At 38.7% G+C, this 18955-nt stretch overlaps 1 protein-coding gene across 2 annotated transcripts; it reads right to left on the bottom strand.

The window, feature by feature from the left end:
• Positions 1-14768: 14768 nt before the first annotated feature.
• On the bottom strand, positions 14769-18770 carry LOC109064578 (BTB/POZ domain-containing protein 6-A). 2 transcript variants are annotated; one of them, XM_042769222.1, is made up of 5 exons: positions 18501-18770; positions 17156-17373; positions 16806-16896; positions 16520-16638; positions 14769-16186 (listed from the first exon to the last, which is right to left on the bottom strand). In XM_042769222.1, exons 2-5 carry the CDS (start codon positions 17365-17367, stop codon positions 15154-15156), a joined length of 1455 nt encoding a protein of 484 aa, XP_042625156.1. In that variant the 5' UTR covers positions 17368-17373; positions 18501-18770; the 3' UTR covers positions 14769-15153. The 2 variants fall into 2 exon arrangements, with proteins under 2 accessions (XP_042625156.1, XP_042625155.1); XM_042769221.1 differs by lacking the exon at positions 18501-18770 and having other exon boundaries at positions 17156-18166.
• Between the last annotated feature and the right edge of the window lie 185 nt (positions 18771-18955).

Here is an 18955-nt window from a genome sequence, read left to right on the forward strand (position 1 = left end):
CCTCTTCAAGACGTTTCCCTACTGAGCCAACGTACCTCTGTGAAGTAGAGCACATCCTCATATTCTGACTCTATTTCCTCCAAAAAGGCGTGGAACTGCCGGTCCTTTAAGCCCCTAGATCTGATATGGTTGATGCATTTTACAACAACAGACATCACATTGTCAAACCTCAGGCATTTGCTGCAAAATGCCTGCTGATGGATAATGCAGTGCAGAGCAATGGCCTCCTCCACATTCTCCTCTTCCAGTTTCCTTTGAACAAGTGCCACCAGTCCATTTTTCCTTCCTGTCATTGATGGCACTCCATCGGTTGTTATTCCAGCAAACCTCTTCCATGGCAAACCGGCATCCTCAATAGCACCACACAGCAGGTGGAATATCTCCTGAGCGGTGGTCTGACCATGCATTGGAATCACAGCGAGCAACTCCTCGATCACTTCAAAATTGTCATTAACACCACGGACATATACTGCGAGCTGCGCAGTGTCAGTGTTGTCCGTGCTCTCATCAAGAGTGACAGAGTATGCACAAAAACTTTTGGCATTCTCACGAAGTTGAACATAAATGTCTTCTGACAGGTCAGAAATGCGCTCTGCCACTGTGTTAGCTGAAAGGCTGATTTCACTAAACTGATCATTCTTTTCTGGACAAACTTTACTTGCAGCTAGTAACAAACACTTTTTGATGAACTCGCCTTCCTTGAACGGCTTTCCGGCCTTAGCAATAATCTCACTCACCGTGTAGCTAGCTTTGACTGATGCTTTATTCTCTTTTTTTGCTTTCTTAAATAACTCTTGTTGCCTCAATAGACATTTTTTAAGATTGGCAACCCGGTTCTTTCTCTCATCTCCCTGGATTTTTGTATACTCCTCAGCATGCCTACTTGAGTAATGACATCTGATGTTATATTCCTTATACACTGCAACTTTCTCTGTACATATGAGACACGTAGGGGTGCCCCTGTGCTCAACAAAAAAATAGTCTCCCACTTTTCCTGAAATTGACTTTGCTCGTCATCAACCTTTCTCTTCACAGCACGTTTTAAGAGCGACATGACTGGAACTGGGTGATGGCATATATTTTCCGTTCACTTGGTGTCACACACGTTTCAACAAGTGATGGGTCATTCGCAAATGAACCGGCTGGTAGGTGAACGTTGCGAGCTGGCTTGAATAAATACTATTAAATAGACTCACTTGATGCAGGCGGTGTGTTCCTGGCCTGTGTGTCACTGGTCCCTGGAGTACCACTAACCACATAGTTGACTCCTGCAGCTGTATGTATTTAAACAAAGAGTTCATCCATGCTGTTCGTTACACAATTGCATTTGGTCATTTCTATCATCCTACCACATAGTTGCATTGTACAAATACATTTTATCTCTGACCATGTAACTTGTAGTAGATAAATTACAATTACTACCACCACTACTATTATTACTAATCTATTAGGCTGCTACAAGGCTAAATAATACTACTGATTACAATTAGTAGTATTAATGTTTTGGGTCATTGTTCTGATCCAATATGAAGTGCTTTCTAATGAGTTTGGTGACATTTTCTTGAATATTGGTAGCCAAGATGATTTTGTATCCTTCCAAATTCATTCTGCTACTGCCATTGTACATTAAGTCAACATTAAAATGTAGAGGTCCTGTTCTAGAGATAGCCATGCATGCCCATGCCATGACACCACCTCCACCAAGCTTTACAGATGAGGTTGTATGCTTAGGATCATTTGCAGTTCCCTTTTTTCTCCACACTTTTGCTTTCCAATCACTTAGATGAAGGTTAATCTTTGTCTTATCGGTCCATCAACTCAGTTCCAAAACTCTACTGGCTCACATTTGGGCTCACATTTGTGAAGAATCTTGCATTTCTATTTTTGGTGCTTGTCAGAGGTTTGTATCTTGCTGTGTAGCTTCTGTAATTCTGTGTCAAATTCTCCTGCGGTCTGTAGATTGACAGGTTGTTGGTGATTTTACAGACATGTGTTTTAGGGTTCATTTTCACAGCTTTTATGATTTTGTCTGTCATCAACTATTGTTGTTTTTCTCAGCCGATCAGGTCGCCGGTAGTTTCAATCTCTTGATTTCTCCATGCCTTTGTTTTCCTTTAGTTCTAATTGACTTCCTCTTTTCTTTTAGCATCCAATTTGCTTGCTTTTCTTTCAGAGTCGGCTTCCTCGTCTTTATCCTGGTTTGTGTTTGTCATCATCGAATGCAAGACTTAGAATGCAGAAACAATGGATATAACTGATAAGACACATTTCCTGCTTTTAATATCTGTAGAATTAATGCAACAGGACACAGCTGAACACTTAGAAAGACCTGTGAGACAACTGTTCCTATACTTATGCGAACATCAGATAGGGAGATGAAACTAAAAGTGCTGATCTTCTTAGCTGGTAAAATATCTTGTGTTGAATCACCCATTAATAAAATGTGACATACTCAGGTAATGTGTCACCTCTCTGAATCCTTATGTCTCTACAAGAGATGAAGCCACACACATTTATCTCAATGGTGATAAATTGGATTAAAATAACAATTTTAAACAGTGCATTAACCAATGTTAAAAGATAAGAGTTTTGATTTTAAAAATATATTAGTAAATGTAGAAAAATTAACATTAATAAAAGCTGAAGTATTCTTCATTGTTAGTTCATTTGAACTAATGTAGTTAACTCATTTTAAGAAATGAAACCTTACTGTAAAGTGTTACCAAAATCATAATAAAAAAACAGATTTGGTGTTTATTTTTTTGTTTAAAACTAGGGCTGTCAATAGAATAAAATTACTGTTGTTAAAGGAGTACTTCAGCCCCCAAAAAATGAACATTTGCAGAAAATTTACCTCAGGCTATCCAAGATGTAGATGATTTGGAGAAATTTTGAACAAATTTGGAGAAATTTTGCATTACACCACTTGCTGACCAATGCAGTTAATGGGTGCTGTCAGAATCCTTAGACTCCAAACATCTGATAAAAACATTGCAATTGTTTTTAAGTAAACAAAAAAAAAATCAATAATTAATACATTTTTTATTTATATTTTTAATTCAAATCACTACTTCAAACCAAATATTCCGGCTGAGATATGAGTCCTCTATCCATAATATTGCTTTTTTCAGTTTGCCGTTGATGCCATTCACCTTAGATGTAGCTCTGCCTAGGATTCACTCTGTGTTCTCTATTGTGTTTTTACATGCATGTAAAGATCTTTCCCAGTGTTGTGGCTTATTGGTCGTGACCATGAGGAAGTGTAAGAACTGTGGGGGGACGGACATTGATGTGGACCAGGCACGGGGTGATGCTGTGTGTATGGGATGCGGCTCAGTGCTGGAGGACAACATCATCGTTTCCGAGGTAACCTTCGTGGAAAACAGTGGAGGAGGATTGTCTGCCGTTGGCCAGTTTGTTGCTGGTGACTGTGAGTGATGGTTCATCTACTCCACACAAATACAATTTTGCTCTGAATTTGTTTAATTTGTTTTAATGTATAAATGAAGGAGAAATTCATTTGAGCTTTTACATTTACATTTACATTTACATTTAGTCATTTTGCAGGCACTTTTATCCAAAGTGACTTAAAATTGGGGGATACAGTACATAAAGCGATTTTTCTTAAAGAGGCAAACAGACACAGGAAGTGCTTGTAATACCAAGTTTTAGACATTGTTCAAATAAGTACAAGCGAGAAAGAGAAGGAATAAAGAAAGAGAAAGACAGTTTTTTATGATGAAGTCAAGTAGCTTCGAAAGAGATGAGTTTTCAGCTGTCGCTTGAAGATTGTCAGGGATTCCGCATTCCGGATAGGGGTGGGAAGATAATTCCACCAGCCAGGAACGGTGAACGAGAATGTTCTGGAAAGTGATTTTGTGCCTCTCTGTGATGGTACCATGAGGCGTCGCTCACTAGCGGATCTCAGACTTCTGGAGGGGATGTAGATTCGTAGTAGTGAGTGAAAGTAGGCGGCTGTTCAATATGCAAGCATCAATGTCTTGAACTTGATGCGAGCCGCAACCGGTAGCCAGTGCAAGGAGATAAAGAGGGGTGTAACATGGGTTTTTTGGTCTCGTTGAACACCAGTCGTGCCACTGCATTCTGAATCATTTGTAGAGGAACAAGGAAGTTTTGAGAAACGGAATATGCTATCTATGTACTCCGAAGATCAGAATGAAACCAAAACAAACAAAAGCTATATTGTTTCCTTTCCTGTTATTTGTCTGTGTGCCCATGTGTCTCATTCTCTCTCACGTAAGGAATTACAGCCTGTGTTTATATGCGATTAAAATCTGTTTCTGCTTTTATACAATGTTCAAAGAATTTCTTGGATGAAATATCTAGTTTTAATGATCTAATTATGAAAACTGCAAACTGACAGTTGTGTGTAAAGCTGCATTTCAGTCACTGCTAACCAAACCTGTGCAGGTTTCTCTTTGTGAGGTTTGGTTGGCAGTGACTGAAACGCAGATTTACACACAACTGTCAGTTTGCATGGAGAGGATCTTGAGACTCCAGTAGCTTCAAACAACTGTTTGCTGCTCAGCAGTGGCTTTTTTTGCGGCTGGCATTACAATACAGTTAATTTGTTTGACAGAAACTTTCCTTAATAAATCTTTATCTGACCAAGATCTTCTGTGCTCTAAGTCACTCACAAATCTTTTGACAGTTCAATAATTTCTATATGCATTTCGCGAAATATTGTTTGTTTTGATGCCCTTTGCAAGACATTGCATGGTTTCATACTTTTCATTTTCAGAATGATCTTTCTTCCTCACCATATTCCATGAGAACTGTGACTTGCTTAATAATGTGGAACAACCTCTTTAAGTAGGGTTTCCATTTACCTAAGAAGACCTGGCAAACTATTGAACAAACCTGTCTGAGATTGATACCTGTTATCTAAAAGGATGTGAAAAACAACACAAACAAAAATCTGACTCTTTATTGTACCGAAATCCTATTGATATGTCACTTGCATAATAATTTGGAATGCAGTGTAATAGTCAAATATATATTTAATATTAATATAATTTTTAATATACAGGTGTTTAGTCCCCAGACGGAAAAGGGAGATTTTGTTTTGAACTGCAGTACCATCTTCAAACAGCAGATGGGTGTGATGTTTCATATTTAAATAATATCTTGCAATGAAGAGTTTGATAGTGGAATCTGCCTTTCAGAAGTCAGAAAGAGATTTATTGCCAAGAGTGTTTGCACATAAAAGGAATTAGTTTTGGTGATGGAAGCTTCCAGTACACAGAGAAAACAACAACACACAGCTATATGAATAAAATACACATGTACATAAACAAAAATAGACAAAAGTTGTATATACAGGTGTGCTATAGATGGAATTCCACAATGGGGAGAGCTGTTCATAACTGTTCATAAGGTAGATTTCCTGGAGGGAGAAAATTTTCTTGTGTCTGGCTGTCCGGGTTTTTGGTGCTCTGTAGCACTGACTAGACTGCAAAGGTTTGAAAAGGATATGCCTTGGATGTGAGGTATCCAGAGTGATTTTCTGAGCCCTTTTCCTCACCCTGGATGTATACAGTTCTTGAAGAGTGGGCAGGGGAGCACCAGTAATCCTGTCAGCATTCTGAACCGTCCTCTGTATTCTTCTGATATTTGATTTTGTAGCAAAGCCAAACCAGACAGTTACTGAAGTGAAGGAAAGACTCAATGACTGCTGAGTAGAATTGTGTAAGCAGCTCCTGTAGCAGGTTGAACTTGTCCCACTTCAGTTCCTGAGAGATGGTGGTCTTGGCCCAGGAATCTGAATGGCTCTACTGCAGCCACAGTGCTGTTCATGATGGTGAGTTGGGGGAGTGCAGGGGGGGTTTCTCCTGAAGTCCACTTTCATCTCCACAGTTTTGAGCGTGTTCAGCTCCAGGTTAAGACTGCTGTTTGACATTAATTTCCCCAGTCTCACTAGCTGTTGCCCATCTGTCAGAAAGCTGGTGGTCCATTGACAGATAGAGCTAGGAAGAGAGAGCTTGGTTAGTTTGGTCCAGACATGATGAGTGTTGGGATGATGGTGTTGAAGGCCGAGCTGAAGTCCACAAACAGGATCCTCACATAAGTCCCAGATTTGTCCAGATGCTGCAGAATGTCCCATCACCGCATCATCCACGGACCTGTTTGGCCTGTAAGGAAACTTCAGGGGATATTAGTACGGGTCTAGTGATGTCCTTCAGATAAGCCAACACCAGTCTCTCAAATGACTTCATGACCACAGATGTTAAGGCAACAGGTCTGTAGTCATTCAGTCCAGTGATTTTGGGTTTCTTTGGAATGGGGATGATAATGGAGCATTTGAAGGAGGCAGTGACTTTGCACAGCTCCAGTGATATGTTGAAGATCTGTGAAAAGATATGGGCAAGCTGGTCAGCACAGGTTTTTAGGCAGACTGGTGAAATACTGTCTGGTCCTGGTACTTTCCTTCTATTTTGTTTCCTGAAGATCTGACACAAATCATCTTCACTGATCTGAAGTGAAGGGGGTGGGGGGCGAGTTGATGGGGGTGTTAATGTTTGTGTAGAGAGATGGTCAGAAAGGATGTGGAGTGTGAGACAGGGAGTTTCAAATCTACAGTAAAACTCATTTAGGTCTTAAGCAAGTTGTTGATTCGCCTCAGTGCTGGTGGATGGTGTCTTGTAGTTTGTAATATATTTTAGGCCTTTTCACACTAAAGCAGGGTCGTTGGCTAATAAATTGGTTTTCCAGCTTTTTAGAGTAGCTCCTCTTAGCCACTCTGATCTCCTTGTCACTCTGTTCCTGGCCTGTTTGTACAAGATTCTGTCCCCACACATGTAGGCATCCTCTTTGTCCTGATAAAGATGTCTGAGTTTTGCTGTGAACCATATCTTATAATTATTTTGTTAAATAAGTCTTGGTAGGAATGGATATATCCTCACAGAAAGTGTTGTATTATGTTACAGAATCTCTGAGTTCGTCCAGATCGATGGCAGCAGCTTCAAAAACACTCCAATCAGTGCAGTTGAAACAGGCTTGTAATGCCTGCTCTGTTTCATTGGTCCATCTCTTTACAGTCCTTACTTCAGGCTTAGCAGATTTAAGTTTTTACATGTACGTTAGGAGAAGGTGAACCAGGCAGTGGTCAGAGAGTCCTAAAGCTGCTCTGGGAATGGAGCGATGTGCATGCTTTATTGTGGTGTAGCAGTGGTCCAAAATATTTTTGTCTCTGGTGAGGCATGTAATGTGTTGTTTGAATTTTGGTAGTTCACGTGTGAGGTTTGCTTTATTAAAGTCCCTAAGTATGATTATAACAAGGTCCAGGTGTTTTTGCTCTGTGTCTGCGATCTGATCAGGCAGCTGTTGTAGCGCCACGCTCATGTGCGCTTGCGGAGGAATGTAAACACTAACCAGGATGAATGAGGAAAACTCCTGCACATCTAAAATGCTCAGCAAAAACCGGTAGAAGATTGTGTGGTGTGCTCTGCCGAATGTTCAGCAGTTCACCCCTGGTAAAACTGATTGTGTTTGAGAAACAAAAAACAGGAAAAACAACAACAGTACAACTGAAGAGCTCCACACCGAGGCGGTCATCCGAGGTGACATCTTTTTTTTTTTTTTGGTTTAAATCTCATATGTATTTGGCTAGTATTAGATTTAAATATGGATGTTGTTTTTACCTTTCTTGTAAGATAATTCATTAGAAGTATTGGGTAAGCTGAAGATTACTAGGCAAGGCAAGTTTTTTTGCACAGTAGGTAATACAACAGGTAATACAAAGTGCTTCACAGAGGCATAATAAAACAAAATAATATAAATTGTAGATCATCTAATAACATAAAAATATTAAAAAGAAAGAAAAGTTTAAATTAAAAATGGTTTGACAAATAAAAAAGGAAACAAAAAGTACTGATATTGAAAACACGTACTGTAATGCTTGGTTGAGATTCATGGTCATTCTAATATGCTGATTTAGCACTTATTATTATCAATGTTAAAAACAGCTGCTTAAAGTTTTTGATACATGATACATTTTGTAGGATTCTTTAATTAATAGAAAGTTCAACAGTACAGTGTTTATTTAAAATATAAATAATTTATAACATGATATATTACTTTACTGTTACTTTTATGCATTTTAATCTGTCCACGCTGAATAAAAGTATTAATTTATTTAAAAAAATAAATAAATAGATAAATCATAGTGATCCCAAATTGCTTAATTGTTTAACTTTTTCGATTTTTATGTGACATGCTTAAGGTACCTCTATACCCTTTAAATGGCTTTCATTCATTTCTCATAGAGTTTGTAATCTAAATATTTGAATGCTTTGTCTTGATTACTTCATACAGAGCTATAGATGTTAATTCTATCATACAAATTGCATGTTCTTTGCATTATACATGTATCATTGTAAAGTCTGTTTTGTCTTTAAATTGTTTTGTAATATGTAGTTCCTAAGTTAGCCAAAGGTGTGGTGCGTTTATGTGCTTTTGTGTAGTAACCGATGAATCTGTTTGGTCTGACAAACCGTATGGTCTGTGTGTGCTGGGAGGGAAATGCAGAGTGTGTGTGGGGGAATGTACACATCTGATTAATGGCCTCATGTCTGCATCAAGATTTATACTATCTGTGTGCGTTGAGAGAACAAAAGATGTTCTGTGAGATCTTGAGTCTGTATAAACAGACCTGCTTTCAGCTTGAAGATGTTCTCCTCCCACTCTAAAGGGGTTCATATGTGTTCTCAAACAGCACGTCCACAGCAGGTGCTCATACAGAATGTAACTAAACCTTTACTTTGTAGTAACTTTGTAGAAACACACAAAATGCTGTAAGTATTTTGACTGTAGTTAAACTATCAGTTTTTGGTGTTAACTTTAAAAATAGTAGAGGCACTATTTTATTACTTTACATTACTTATAGTACACTGCAACTGGAATAGGAAAATTACACAAAATTACACACTTCACCATATTTAAACCAGACTTCACCTTATCTGCTTTCTAAAATTTGTGTTAAAATCTTATTTGTGAATGATGTATCCAAAGATAGACCTCTCTTTGGTGATGTATGGAGGACTTCCCCTGTAATTTAGTTTGCCTAAAGCAAGACTACAGGCAAAACCTTTTTTTTTTTTTTATCTATTCATAAACTGATTAATTTTGTTGATTGATTGATAGATTTTCGTGTTTAGATGCATATTTAAGTGTTTATCACATTTTATATAAAATCAATTTGTTTCTCCTGCACTGAGACAGAAATGTACTCTTCAGTAACACTTACCAGAATTTTCACAGTTTTATTCATATTCCATATTCTGATGGGTTTTATCATAGGTTTGCTAGGCCATTTCAATTGGAATCAGTGAGGTTAGGAATTTTGTTTGAGGTGAAGGTTTTTCCACAAACACATTTTGCAGTGTGTTCAAGTTGGTCACTCAACTTTTTTAATATTTTCTTTATTTTTATTGAAAAAAAAAAAAGCCTTTCTGATATGTGATGGTAACAGGGAGAAGAACGGGAGCAAAATGAGTTCGGCGAAAGGCGGATTCAAACTCGGGTCGATTGCATCAGACGTTCTTATAACATGTCTTTCCTCTACACCTGTTGTTGTTTTTAAATGTGTCTTTTGTATTTATGTCTATTGAAACTAGACTTTGGTGGATGCAGTTACTCTAAATAGCCTCTGCCAACAATGTGGGCTATGTGCACTTAGTGTTAATAGACACTCCATATTTGGAACTGTTTTTGTTGGTGATAAAGAGTTAATCAGAAAAACTGTTCTTTAATGTAAGTCCCTTAATATTAACTTTTTGATTTTACAATTTCAAAACATCTGTATCATATTTGCAATTGTGCTAATAATCAGGCAAACAGTACTCTTCTTCCTCGACTGATTTTGCTTAACCATACCAGATGTTATAATATAGAGAACAAGAACTCATATAGACAAACCTCAAAGGCCCTGTGTGAGAAAATGTCCATGTGGTGTGAGAACAGTGTTTTCAAAGATTAGGAACAATTTACTGTAAGATGCATTTTCAAGGTTTTGTTGCAGGACAGGTAAACAAAAATTGCACTGTGATGTTATGACCCTTTTCATATTAGTAAGTAAAACTGTCTTTGTATTTCCATGATGTTACGTCCTGTGACGTAGGTTGTACTGTTCTGGGGTCAGTCAAGAGCTTTTGTTTGTTCTCAGCCGTCTTTTCTCTCCTGTGCTGTGCTGATAGGAGCTGATTACTGACACCTGATACTCGTGATGACCAATCAACTCATTTACTGGCTCCTCCAGAGAGGAAACCAGCTATAAAAGCCACCAAGAAAACACAGTTGGGGGAGAGAGGAAAGGAGAAAGTTTGAGCCATCTCCCTCTCCCTTCATGGACCCTCTCTGCAGCCCCAGACAAGTGTTGTGGTTTTGGTACTGTTGTTAGTTGATGCCTAATGACGATTTTGTGCTAGAGTTTCAGTTTGTGTACTGTTGCTTTGCTCCCACTTAGACTGTTGAACTCCACTCAATATTGTTAATACTTCTGTAGTCCTGTATTCAATATTTAAGTTGTCTATTTTATAATTTGTAGGGAGGAGGGTGCCCATTTCTTTTAGCTCCTTTTCTCCTGTTTTTGGAAAAGTTAGGTAGTTAAGGAAGTATATTGTCTTTTTGTTGTTTATTTTTCCATGTGCTAGGTAAGTTAGTTTCAAAATGGAGAAAGCCACTGTTTTGTTTGTTATTTTGGCTATGCCCCCTCCTGAAGCCTGTTTGCTTTGTTCTTGCTACTCCTGCATGTATTAAAAAAAAATAATAAATCAAATTATAGTGGATCCTTTAGTGGTTGGCAGTGTTCTTCAGAGCTGGGACTGGGACGAGAGGCTCCATGTGGATTTTCCTTTTCTTTGTTATGTATTCCTCCATTTCCCTAGACTAATTAAAGAGTGGGAACGTAACAATGACAAAAACATTGTTTGGCTTTCTGTTTGTGTCCTGGTTTTTTTTTTTTTTTTTATTTTATTTTTTTTTTGAGTCCTGACTAGCATCTACACTATGCAGGTTGCTAATTGAACAGGCTGCACGTGTTTTTTTTTTTTTTTTTTTTTTTTTTTTATAAAGAGTCAGATAATCACCAGTTGCCTCATTGGTTAAAAAAATGCATTAATATTAAATAAATTACATTTAAATTCAAAGTGTCACTTTGGTAATCTAAAATACTTTTCGGATATATCTGTAATTTGATTACCACCCATTTAAAATGTAACTATAATGAAATACAGTTACTCATATTTTATTTTAAATATATAAAAACGTTACATGTATTTCATTACTCCCCAACCCTGGTAGTATGCTAGCATTGTTCTGCATTGTTTGTATACTAGAATCGTCATTAATCATCTTTTTTTTTTTAGTGGAGTTCACAGCACCTAATTTACATAATTGTGATACTAGCTTGAGAAGATATGTATGAGAAGAGACTGCAAAATTGAATAAGAAGAGATAATGTGACACTGATTGTGTTTCACAGAAAGAAGACAAAGTGGTACAGAAGAAGAGAGTTTGAGCAAAAGGGGTTCTTTGTGGGAGTTGATAGTCAGTGGTGGTGTTAGTCAGTCGTCTTGATTTGGTCTCCTCACGTACGTCTGTCTGCATTTCACACTGCATACAAACACTCACAGCATCTGATGCTGATGATAGTCATAGAGCCTTGGTTCTCCTGTGTGAGAAAATTTAGGATTATTTATTTTTTACACTCTCACACTGACTCACTGATTCGAAGTCTAACACAGGTTGTTATCTTTTGTGTGTATGTTTAGCCTATGCTGCAGCGAAGTCTCATCTGGTGTCCGAGATGGGATCTCGCTTGTATTAGAGTTGGCCTTTACAGGGTGTTTTTTGTGTGTTCACAGTGAGGCAGGAAATAAGGCAGGGTATGTCTCTCAGAAGACTGCATTATGCCTGCATTACACACAGAAGCTGACCGCATGTATATTTTCTGTCTCTCTGCGATTACGTAATGTACGTGTTCAGTCAGATGTCTGGTAGGGTTACATAAGAACCCATGAGAGAACTTTCACTTTCTGCCCAGGAGGGTAAGGGATGTGTTTATGTGTGTGTGAGAGAGAGAGAGAGGTGAGAGTATTGTTGGTCTCCGTTTCCACTGGAAAGGGGAAATTTAGCCAAACATTTAGAATTATTTTCCAAATGTCAGCCTCTGAAATAGCTTCTTGCTCTCAGATTAGCTGTAAAACACCAATCCGGCTGAGTTTGTGGATTATTTTAGCTGTTTGTCCAATTTATTCTTGACAATTTTTTTTTTACTTGACTTATTTTTATATGATTTTATATTATTTTACAGTATCTGTTATACTATGTTGACACCTAAACACTGTAAAGTCTGTAAAATGTTATCTTAAAGTGATTAGAGAAAACATTAATGGCCTTTAGCTAATTTTGCAACATGTGAAATTTCTCCCTGGAAAGGTCAAATCCTAAAAAAATTATCATTAATTTAACCGAATCATCCATAATCCCGCAATTTAGGATTATTTCTTCTTGTTGCCATGGTGACTGAAAATCCCACAATGATGTTTTTGTAATGGGATGTTTTAATACACTTTGTCTTGATTGGACAGGTGTGCTGGTCTCCATGGACACAGAGTACTTGGTTGCTGGGAGACGGGAAATTCCAGGGTTCATGGGGTGGTGGTTCAGTGGAGCTTTAATCAAAGAGGGAAAATGTCAAGCAAAGAGACCAAATCTAACCTATATCCCTCTCTGTTTCTTGAGGTTTTTATGTATGTATGTGTGTGTATATTAATAACCTCTTCTTGGGTCATTATTACATAATGTCTAGAGTATTAGACTAAAGGCCATGGGTTTGATGCCCAGAAAATACATGCATTTGAAAATGTTATATCTTCAATGTACTGTAAGGTACTATGGATAAAATTGGATAAAATTAAATCCTGTACGATTTCTTTAATGCACTTTCTCAGACATGCTGCTGGACTTGAGTGACCTACTTCAAGTAAGTCCAGCATTTATATATATTAATATATAAATATAAACGCTTATATACATAAAACATTTTTTCTTTTAAACCATGAAGTTTAAGAATTTGTAATATTTTCAAAATAAATCAAATGACAAAGAATTTTTTAAGGTTATGTTTTAGGACAAATCAATCAGTCAATCAAATTAAAGCACTTTAAAAAGGTGCTGCACAGAAAAATAAATAAAAAAACATGAAATACATATTTCATACAAGGCATAAAATACAAAACAAAAATGTCACCTGTTGTGTCCATTTTATATTTTTACCCTCCCAGCTGTCCTATTAAGCCCCCTCCCTGTACCACCCCCCCCCCCCCCCCAACCCCCCCCCCCCCCCCCCCCCAAAAAAAAAAGAACCCCCCCCCCCCCCCCCTACGGGATTTTACCATACCAGCTGTTGTGTCCATTTTATATTTTTACCCTCCCAGCTGTCCTATTAAGCCCCCTCCCTGTACCACACGCTAACACACAGATCCACTGCGGTATTTGAGTCATTACGGGATTTTACCAGAGAAAGGACCCATAAATTCCTTTGCTCTCCCCCAGACAGAGGAGCTTTTTGAGGCATAAGGCTGTCGCCGCCCCTCTCAGGTCAGGAGTGTGTGAGGGCCATCCTGCTTTTCAGTGGTCATGACCTCTGACATCAACCAAAAAAGATTCCTCTTTAATCCATTGGGGCCCAGATGGAAGAAATAGGGTGTGTTTGTGCATGTGTGTCGTTCTTCATGGATATCATCTTTTTTTTTTTAATGATTATTAAGGTGGTCCATGAAGATAAGCATTGAGTTATATGATGTTTAAAGCTTGTTTTATGAAATATTTTTGTTATTGTAGTTCATCCTCTAAGGATAAGACACAGATATAGAATTTGTGAGAAAGTGAAGACTCTGTGGTCATGCTGGTACGGGGCCAAACCCGACAGCTATGAACTCTGCAACCTTCAGCATCTGTTAAAATACTGCATCTATGTCCCTTTATCTTATATCTCTTGTTCATTGTCTGTTATATATTCCCACTGTCTATTTCTGTATTTGTAGCCATTTTCTCTCTTGACCACAAATTTATGTCCATTTCGCACTCTATCTTTCTCTCTTGCCCTAGGTGAATATGTATGTTTTGGGAAAAACCTTCCTTCCTTGTGTATCAGTGCGCTGGCTATTGGTAAGCATCACGTAAGTGACATTGTAGTTTACCATGATGCTTTGCTGCTTATCTAAATCGTACTGGTACTGTGTATGAATATATGAGCTGGTCTGTGTAGTGCTGCTGTTAAAGCCCAGAGGGTGCTGTGCAACCATAAACGAAGCTTTGTTTGCAGTGTAAATTTTAACCTGAACTTAACACTTTGATGGTATTGGTCAGTTGCCTTGCTCAATCATCAGTACAAAGCAAAATTCTGACAATGCATTTTCCCTCATGTAATTTCAAACTTGTATGACTTTCTTTTGCCTCTGGAACAAAAAACAAAAACTTGGTGTTTTATATTTTTGTACATATAGTGAAAGTCAGTGGGTTCCAGTGTTGTTTTGGACCCTTTATTTTATTTGTTGGACCCTATATTATGGGCAAAACAGCTGAAATATTCTTCAATATATTGTCTTTTGTGTTTTAAGAAATCAGTAATTGAGTAAATGATGACAGACTTTTCATTTTTTACGGTTTGAAAGGTCATATTTTACCTAGAGTGAACCAGTATAGGTCATATAACTGTGCATTAGACAAAAGAAAACAAAATACTGTTTGATGAATAGAAACAAATATTTTATGATTTTGCAGGCTCTTGAAACGCTTTTTTAGGTCACTCAGCATCAAGCTGTCAACAAATAAACATTAAATAACAAGACAGAGGAAAAGCTGCCTAGTTTCAAGTGCAAACTACCCATGTTTCACTGTACACAGGCAGATTATGAATAATTAGAAATCAAATGTGCTTAAATTAAAGTACATGTTTTAGAACAATATTTTTAAAGAAATAAATAAGTTTGGGCAGCATTCCATTGTATGTAAGATGTAAAAAATCGAATCAGAGGGAATAGTGTTTTGCAGCTATATTGTGAGTAAAGGCTTTTTTTTGAAAGGAAAAATCCCCCTGCTGTCTCTTCATTAATGGATAAGTCCGCGTAATCATGCATAAAATATCAGCTCCGGAATCTGTCCCCCCTGCACCCCTGTCCCGTTAGTACTGTCAGAGGAACACTGAAACTGAAAGGTGACTTTCCCACACTGGACTTCTGTCATTCCTTCCTGTCCAAAATAACTTAGCTCATTCCCGTCTAGAACGGCGCTAACCGTGTAGAACGCGTCCTGCTCCACTTGAACTGGGTGCTCAAACCATACAGGGAATGTTGAGCTAGAACCATCTGACACAAATTTGGTCAAGTTTTGTGCCAGAAGCACTCCCTGTCTCTTTAGTTCAATTCTGACGCTATATTCCGCCTTCCCTCCACTGGAGCCATATAGACCAAGTCCGGCGATAAATACACGCTTGTCCACAGCGAACTGGATACTGTCGCAGCGTCCGCGATAGCGCCACTGGTTGCTTCGGTATGCAGAGGATTGAAACCGATGACAGCGTTGCGGCATCAGTCCCTTTCTAGGTTCAACCGGGAATCCCAGCACAGGTTTCGTAGCAGCCGTGTACCAGAGAAAGATGTTGTGTGTTTCCTCAAGGGTTAAAATGTTCGACTGCGCGGCTCCATCTGCAAATTCCTGCAGCGTCATGGAAGGCAGACGCACAAGGTGTAACGCCTTCCCTAGCACGGAGCGCTGGTTCTGTGACAAAGGGGTCAGGCCCTGTCTACGACACTCTGCATCGGCCCATCCTAGAATGGCCTGGAACACCACAGCCTCCTTTACATTCAGGGTTTCCCTCTTCAAGATGTGTTCCAGTGTGGGCAGGTCAATCTCAGTGAAACCTTCCGAGCGCAGTGCAAGCTCTGCCTGGGCATCGATCACTTCCCAACACCTCTGAGTGAGCTCCGGCTCCTCAAACAGCCGACTTTGAGATAGCAGCACACACGCATTTCGCGCCTCCAGGCTAGTCTCGAGGAAACCCACACATGCGCGAGCCAGAGCAGACACCAGATATTTCTTGGCAGCGTAAAGCGTAGCCAGTACTGTGTCAGCTGCCAGTTCTATCTCATCACTGTACATGTATCTGATAAAGAAGAGGGAGATAGAAGGGTTAGGGTAAATTGTAAGTGCCCCATAGGAAGAGAATAAAACAGCTATTTTATACTTCACAAAAGCTGATCTGTTTAACATGTCTTTTTTTATTGCATCACTACCGCTTTAAATAGTGACTTCCAACTTTCCCAGGGAAAAAGTACATCATTCGCATTCACAATCCAATAAACGGTCTCTAATAGTTCTGAAATAATAGGGTAACTCCTAAACCAAGACATCACTGTGATCCCATCTGTGCTGCCAGGCATGAAAGCCGAGTCGCCCTGTTATTAATTTCCGGATGTGATTAGTGAGCGAGTCTTACTTGAGCAGGATGAGAAAAGCAGCGGGTTCCACATCTGGAATATGGATATCAGAGTCTCCTTCTGCAAGATCCCCATAAAACATGGCACAGAAAACAGAGCTCCCCACTGCCAGCACATACTGAGAGAAGCAGAAGAGACAATCCGTCAGAGTTTCATCTAGTTTCAAAGCATTTCCTGGAAAGTCTTCCTTTTCTGACACATATTTTAGGTCCACTGATAAGCTGATGGTTTGAATCAGGTGTGTTCAGTTTGGAAGAACCCAAAATATGAAGTGTGTGGGCTCACCTTGTGTGCTGGGACCCTTTCTGATTCCCCAGGCGGACCAACAATGAAATGAACGTCTGCCATGTGTTCATTATTGAACATTAGTGCATTTCTGCATAAAGTAAAAATAAATAAATATATTCAGTCTTGATATTAATATTAATTAATAAAATAAGTTTAAATATTCCATTTGAAAGAAAATGTTATAAAGGATTAGAAATTAGTATATATATATATATATATATATATATATATATATATATATATATATATATATATATATATATATATATATATAATATATATATTATATATATATATATATATATATTATATTATATATTATAAATGTAAATATCATTATGCCTTGCCTTTCGCGTAACGTCGGGTGCGCGGAGTGCCAGCTGGGAATCTCCACGTTGTTGTTGTTGATGTTTTGCTCTGTGGTCGGTGTGGTGGCGATGGAAGCGGTGGTCTGCGCAACCGGCTCCACGCTCCTCTTCTTCTCTGACAGACTCCGCATCACAGTCTCGTTCTTCTGTACTGGCGCGTGATCGTTGACGGGGTACAGTTCCGCTGCCATCCTTTTCTTAAGGGAAAGAGTTAAGATGTTATAGCACAGAGAGAGCCTGCCGGGGTGCTTGCTTGCCCGCTTCAACCTCTTTAACGTTTCGGGGAGCAAAAGTAAAAAAGTGACACATTTCATGATCCGGCCATTATGGGACAGCTTGCGTTCCGGCGCAGCGGGCATCAGAACAACAACAAAAAAGTTTTCCAAAATATGTCTAGAAAAATTATTATCAGCTACAACCGTTGTCCGTGATATTCCTAAATAATGTTGTGTTGTGTCCGTGGAAACAAAAACCGGTCCACTGTTATTAAACGGTCACATAAATATTCGGATTTCAGCGAATATTTCAAAGATAAGTCGACCCTTTTTTCTCACATCCTCTCCAATTCCATATCGAAAACTCCAATCCAAATCGTTTTGAAATCACTCAAAATCCACTCAACAAATATTCACAGAAATTGGGTCTGTAGTCTTATAAGGGCCAAGCAGATCTCTCCTCTGCTGTGGTCACACGGAATGATGATGTTTGGGTTTATTTTGAGCTCTATCTCGCACTCTCTCTCTTTCTCGTCCGACGTCAGGATTGGAGGGTTGTCTCTCCCAGAGCTCTCCATCCCTCCTGTAAATTCTGTGTTGCCATGTCTGGTTATCATAAGCAACACATGGATTGAATTTCCACATTGTTATGTGTTTTTTTTTATGGGGGGGATTATATATTCACAGTATGTATATGTGAATACATACATATACATACACAATCTATATATGATACATTCATCGAAAATATCCATTACCCCAAACCAGATCGCTTGATTTTCATGCGGGATCTGGCAACCCTGAAAAATAGAACCTTTATGAATCTCTGAATCTCCTTTACACTCACGATGCAACTTAGTTCAAACACTAAATGCATAACCATTTTTATATGCTACATCAGGCAATGGTTTAATTAAAAAGCTAGGATCTCTTTAAAGCAACGAGGGGATTTGTTTTGCGTGTAACAGCCAACAGCATAAATACATTTCAACCCGCGCGCTGCAGACTGTTACAAACCAGCTTGCGTTTTGTAAATGTAACATTTACGTCACACTTTTAACTGTTCTACTAATGCAACCAATAAGAGAAAAGATCGTGCGTGTTCTTACCTTAAATTCTGTATTTTACGCGTTAGTTTGTTGTCATCACACAACTGAGAAGCAGTGCGCTCGATTCAAAGCGATGTCAAAAGTTTTATTGATCCGGTTCTCGGTCGGTCGTGATAGAGTCTGAAACCGGATGAGGGGTGGACTTGTGGAAATTCTGTAGTGCGCACGACTGCTCTCCGTTTTCCTAGTAAAGTCCGTAATGCTTCTGTTTCTCTCTCCCGGTCTCTTCTTTCTCCCACAGACAGCACAGACGGATCTAAGCGGCTTATAGTGAACATATGCAGTGGGGATTAGATCAGTGTTTCCCAATCTTTCTTGCTTTATGTACCCCCGCAGTCTCATCAATAAAGCTCAAGCACCCCTTAATCAACAAAATGTATTCATTATATTGTGCTGAATATACTGCATGCATATTTAAAATGCTTAAAATGGCCATTATTACAATTATATAATTG

This window comes from Cyprinus carpio, chromosome A13 (assembly GCF_018340385.1).
Source record: "Cyprinus carpio isolate SPL01 chromosome A13, ASM1834038v1, whole genome shotgun sequence".
Lineage (NCBI taxonomy): Eukaryota > Metazoa > Chordata > Actinopteri > Cypriniformes > Cyprinidae > Cyprinus > Cyprinus carpio.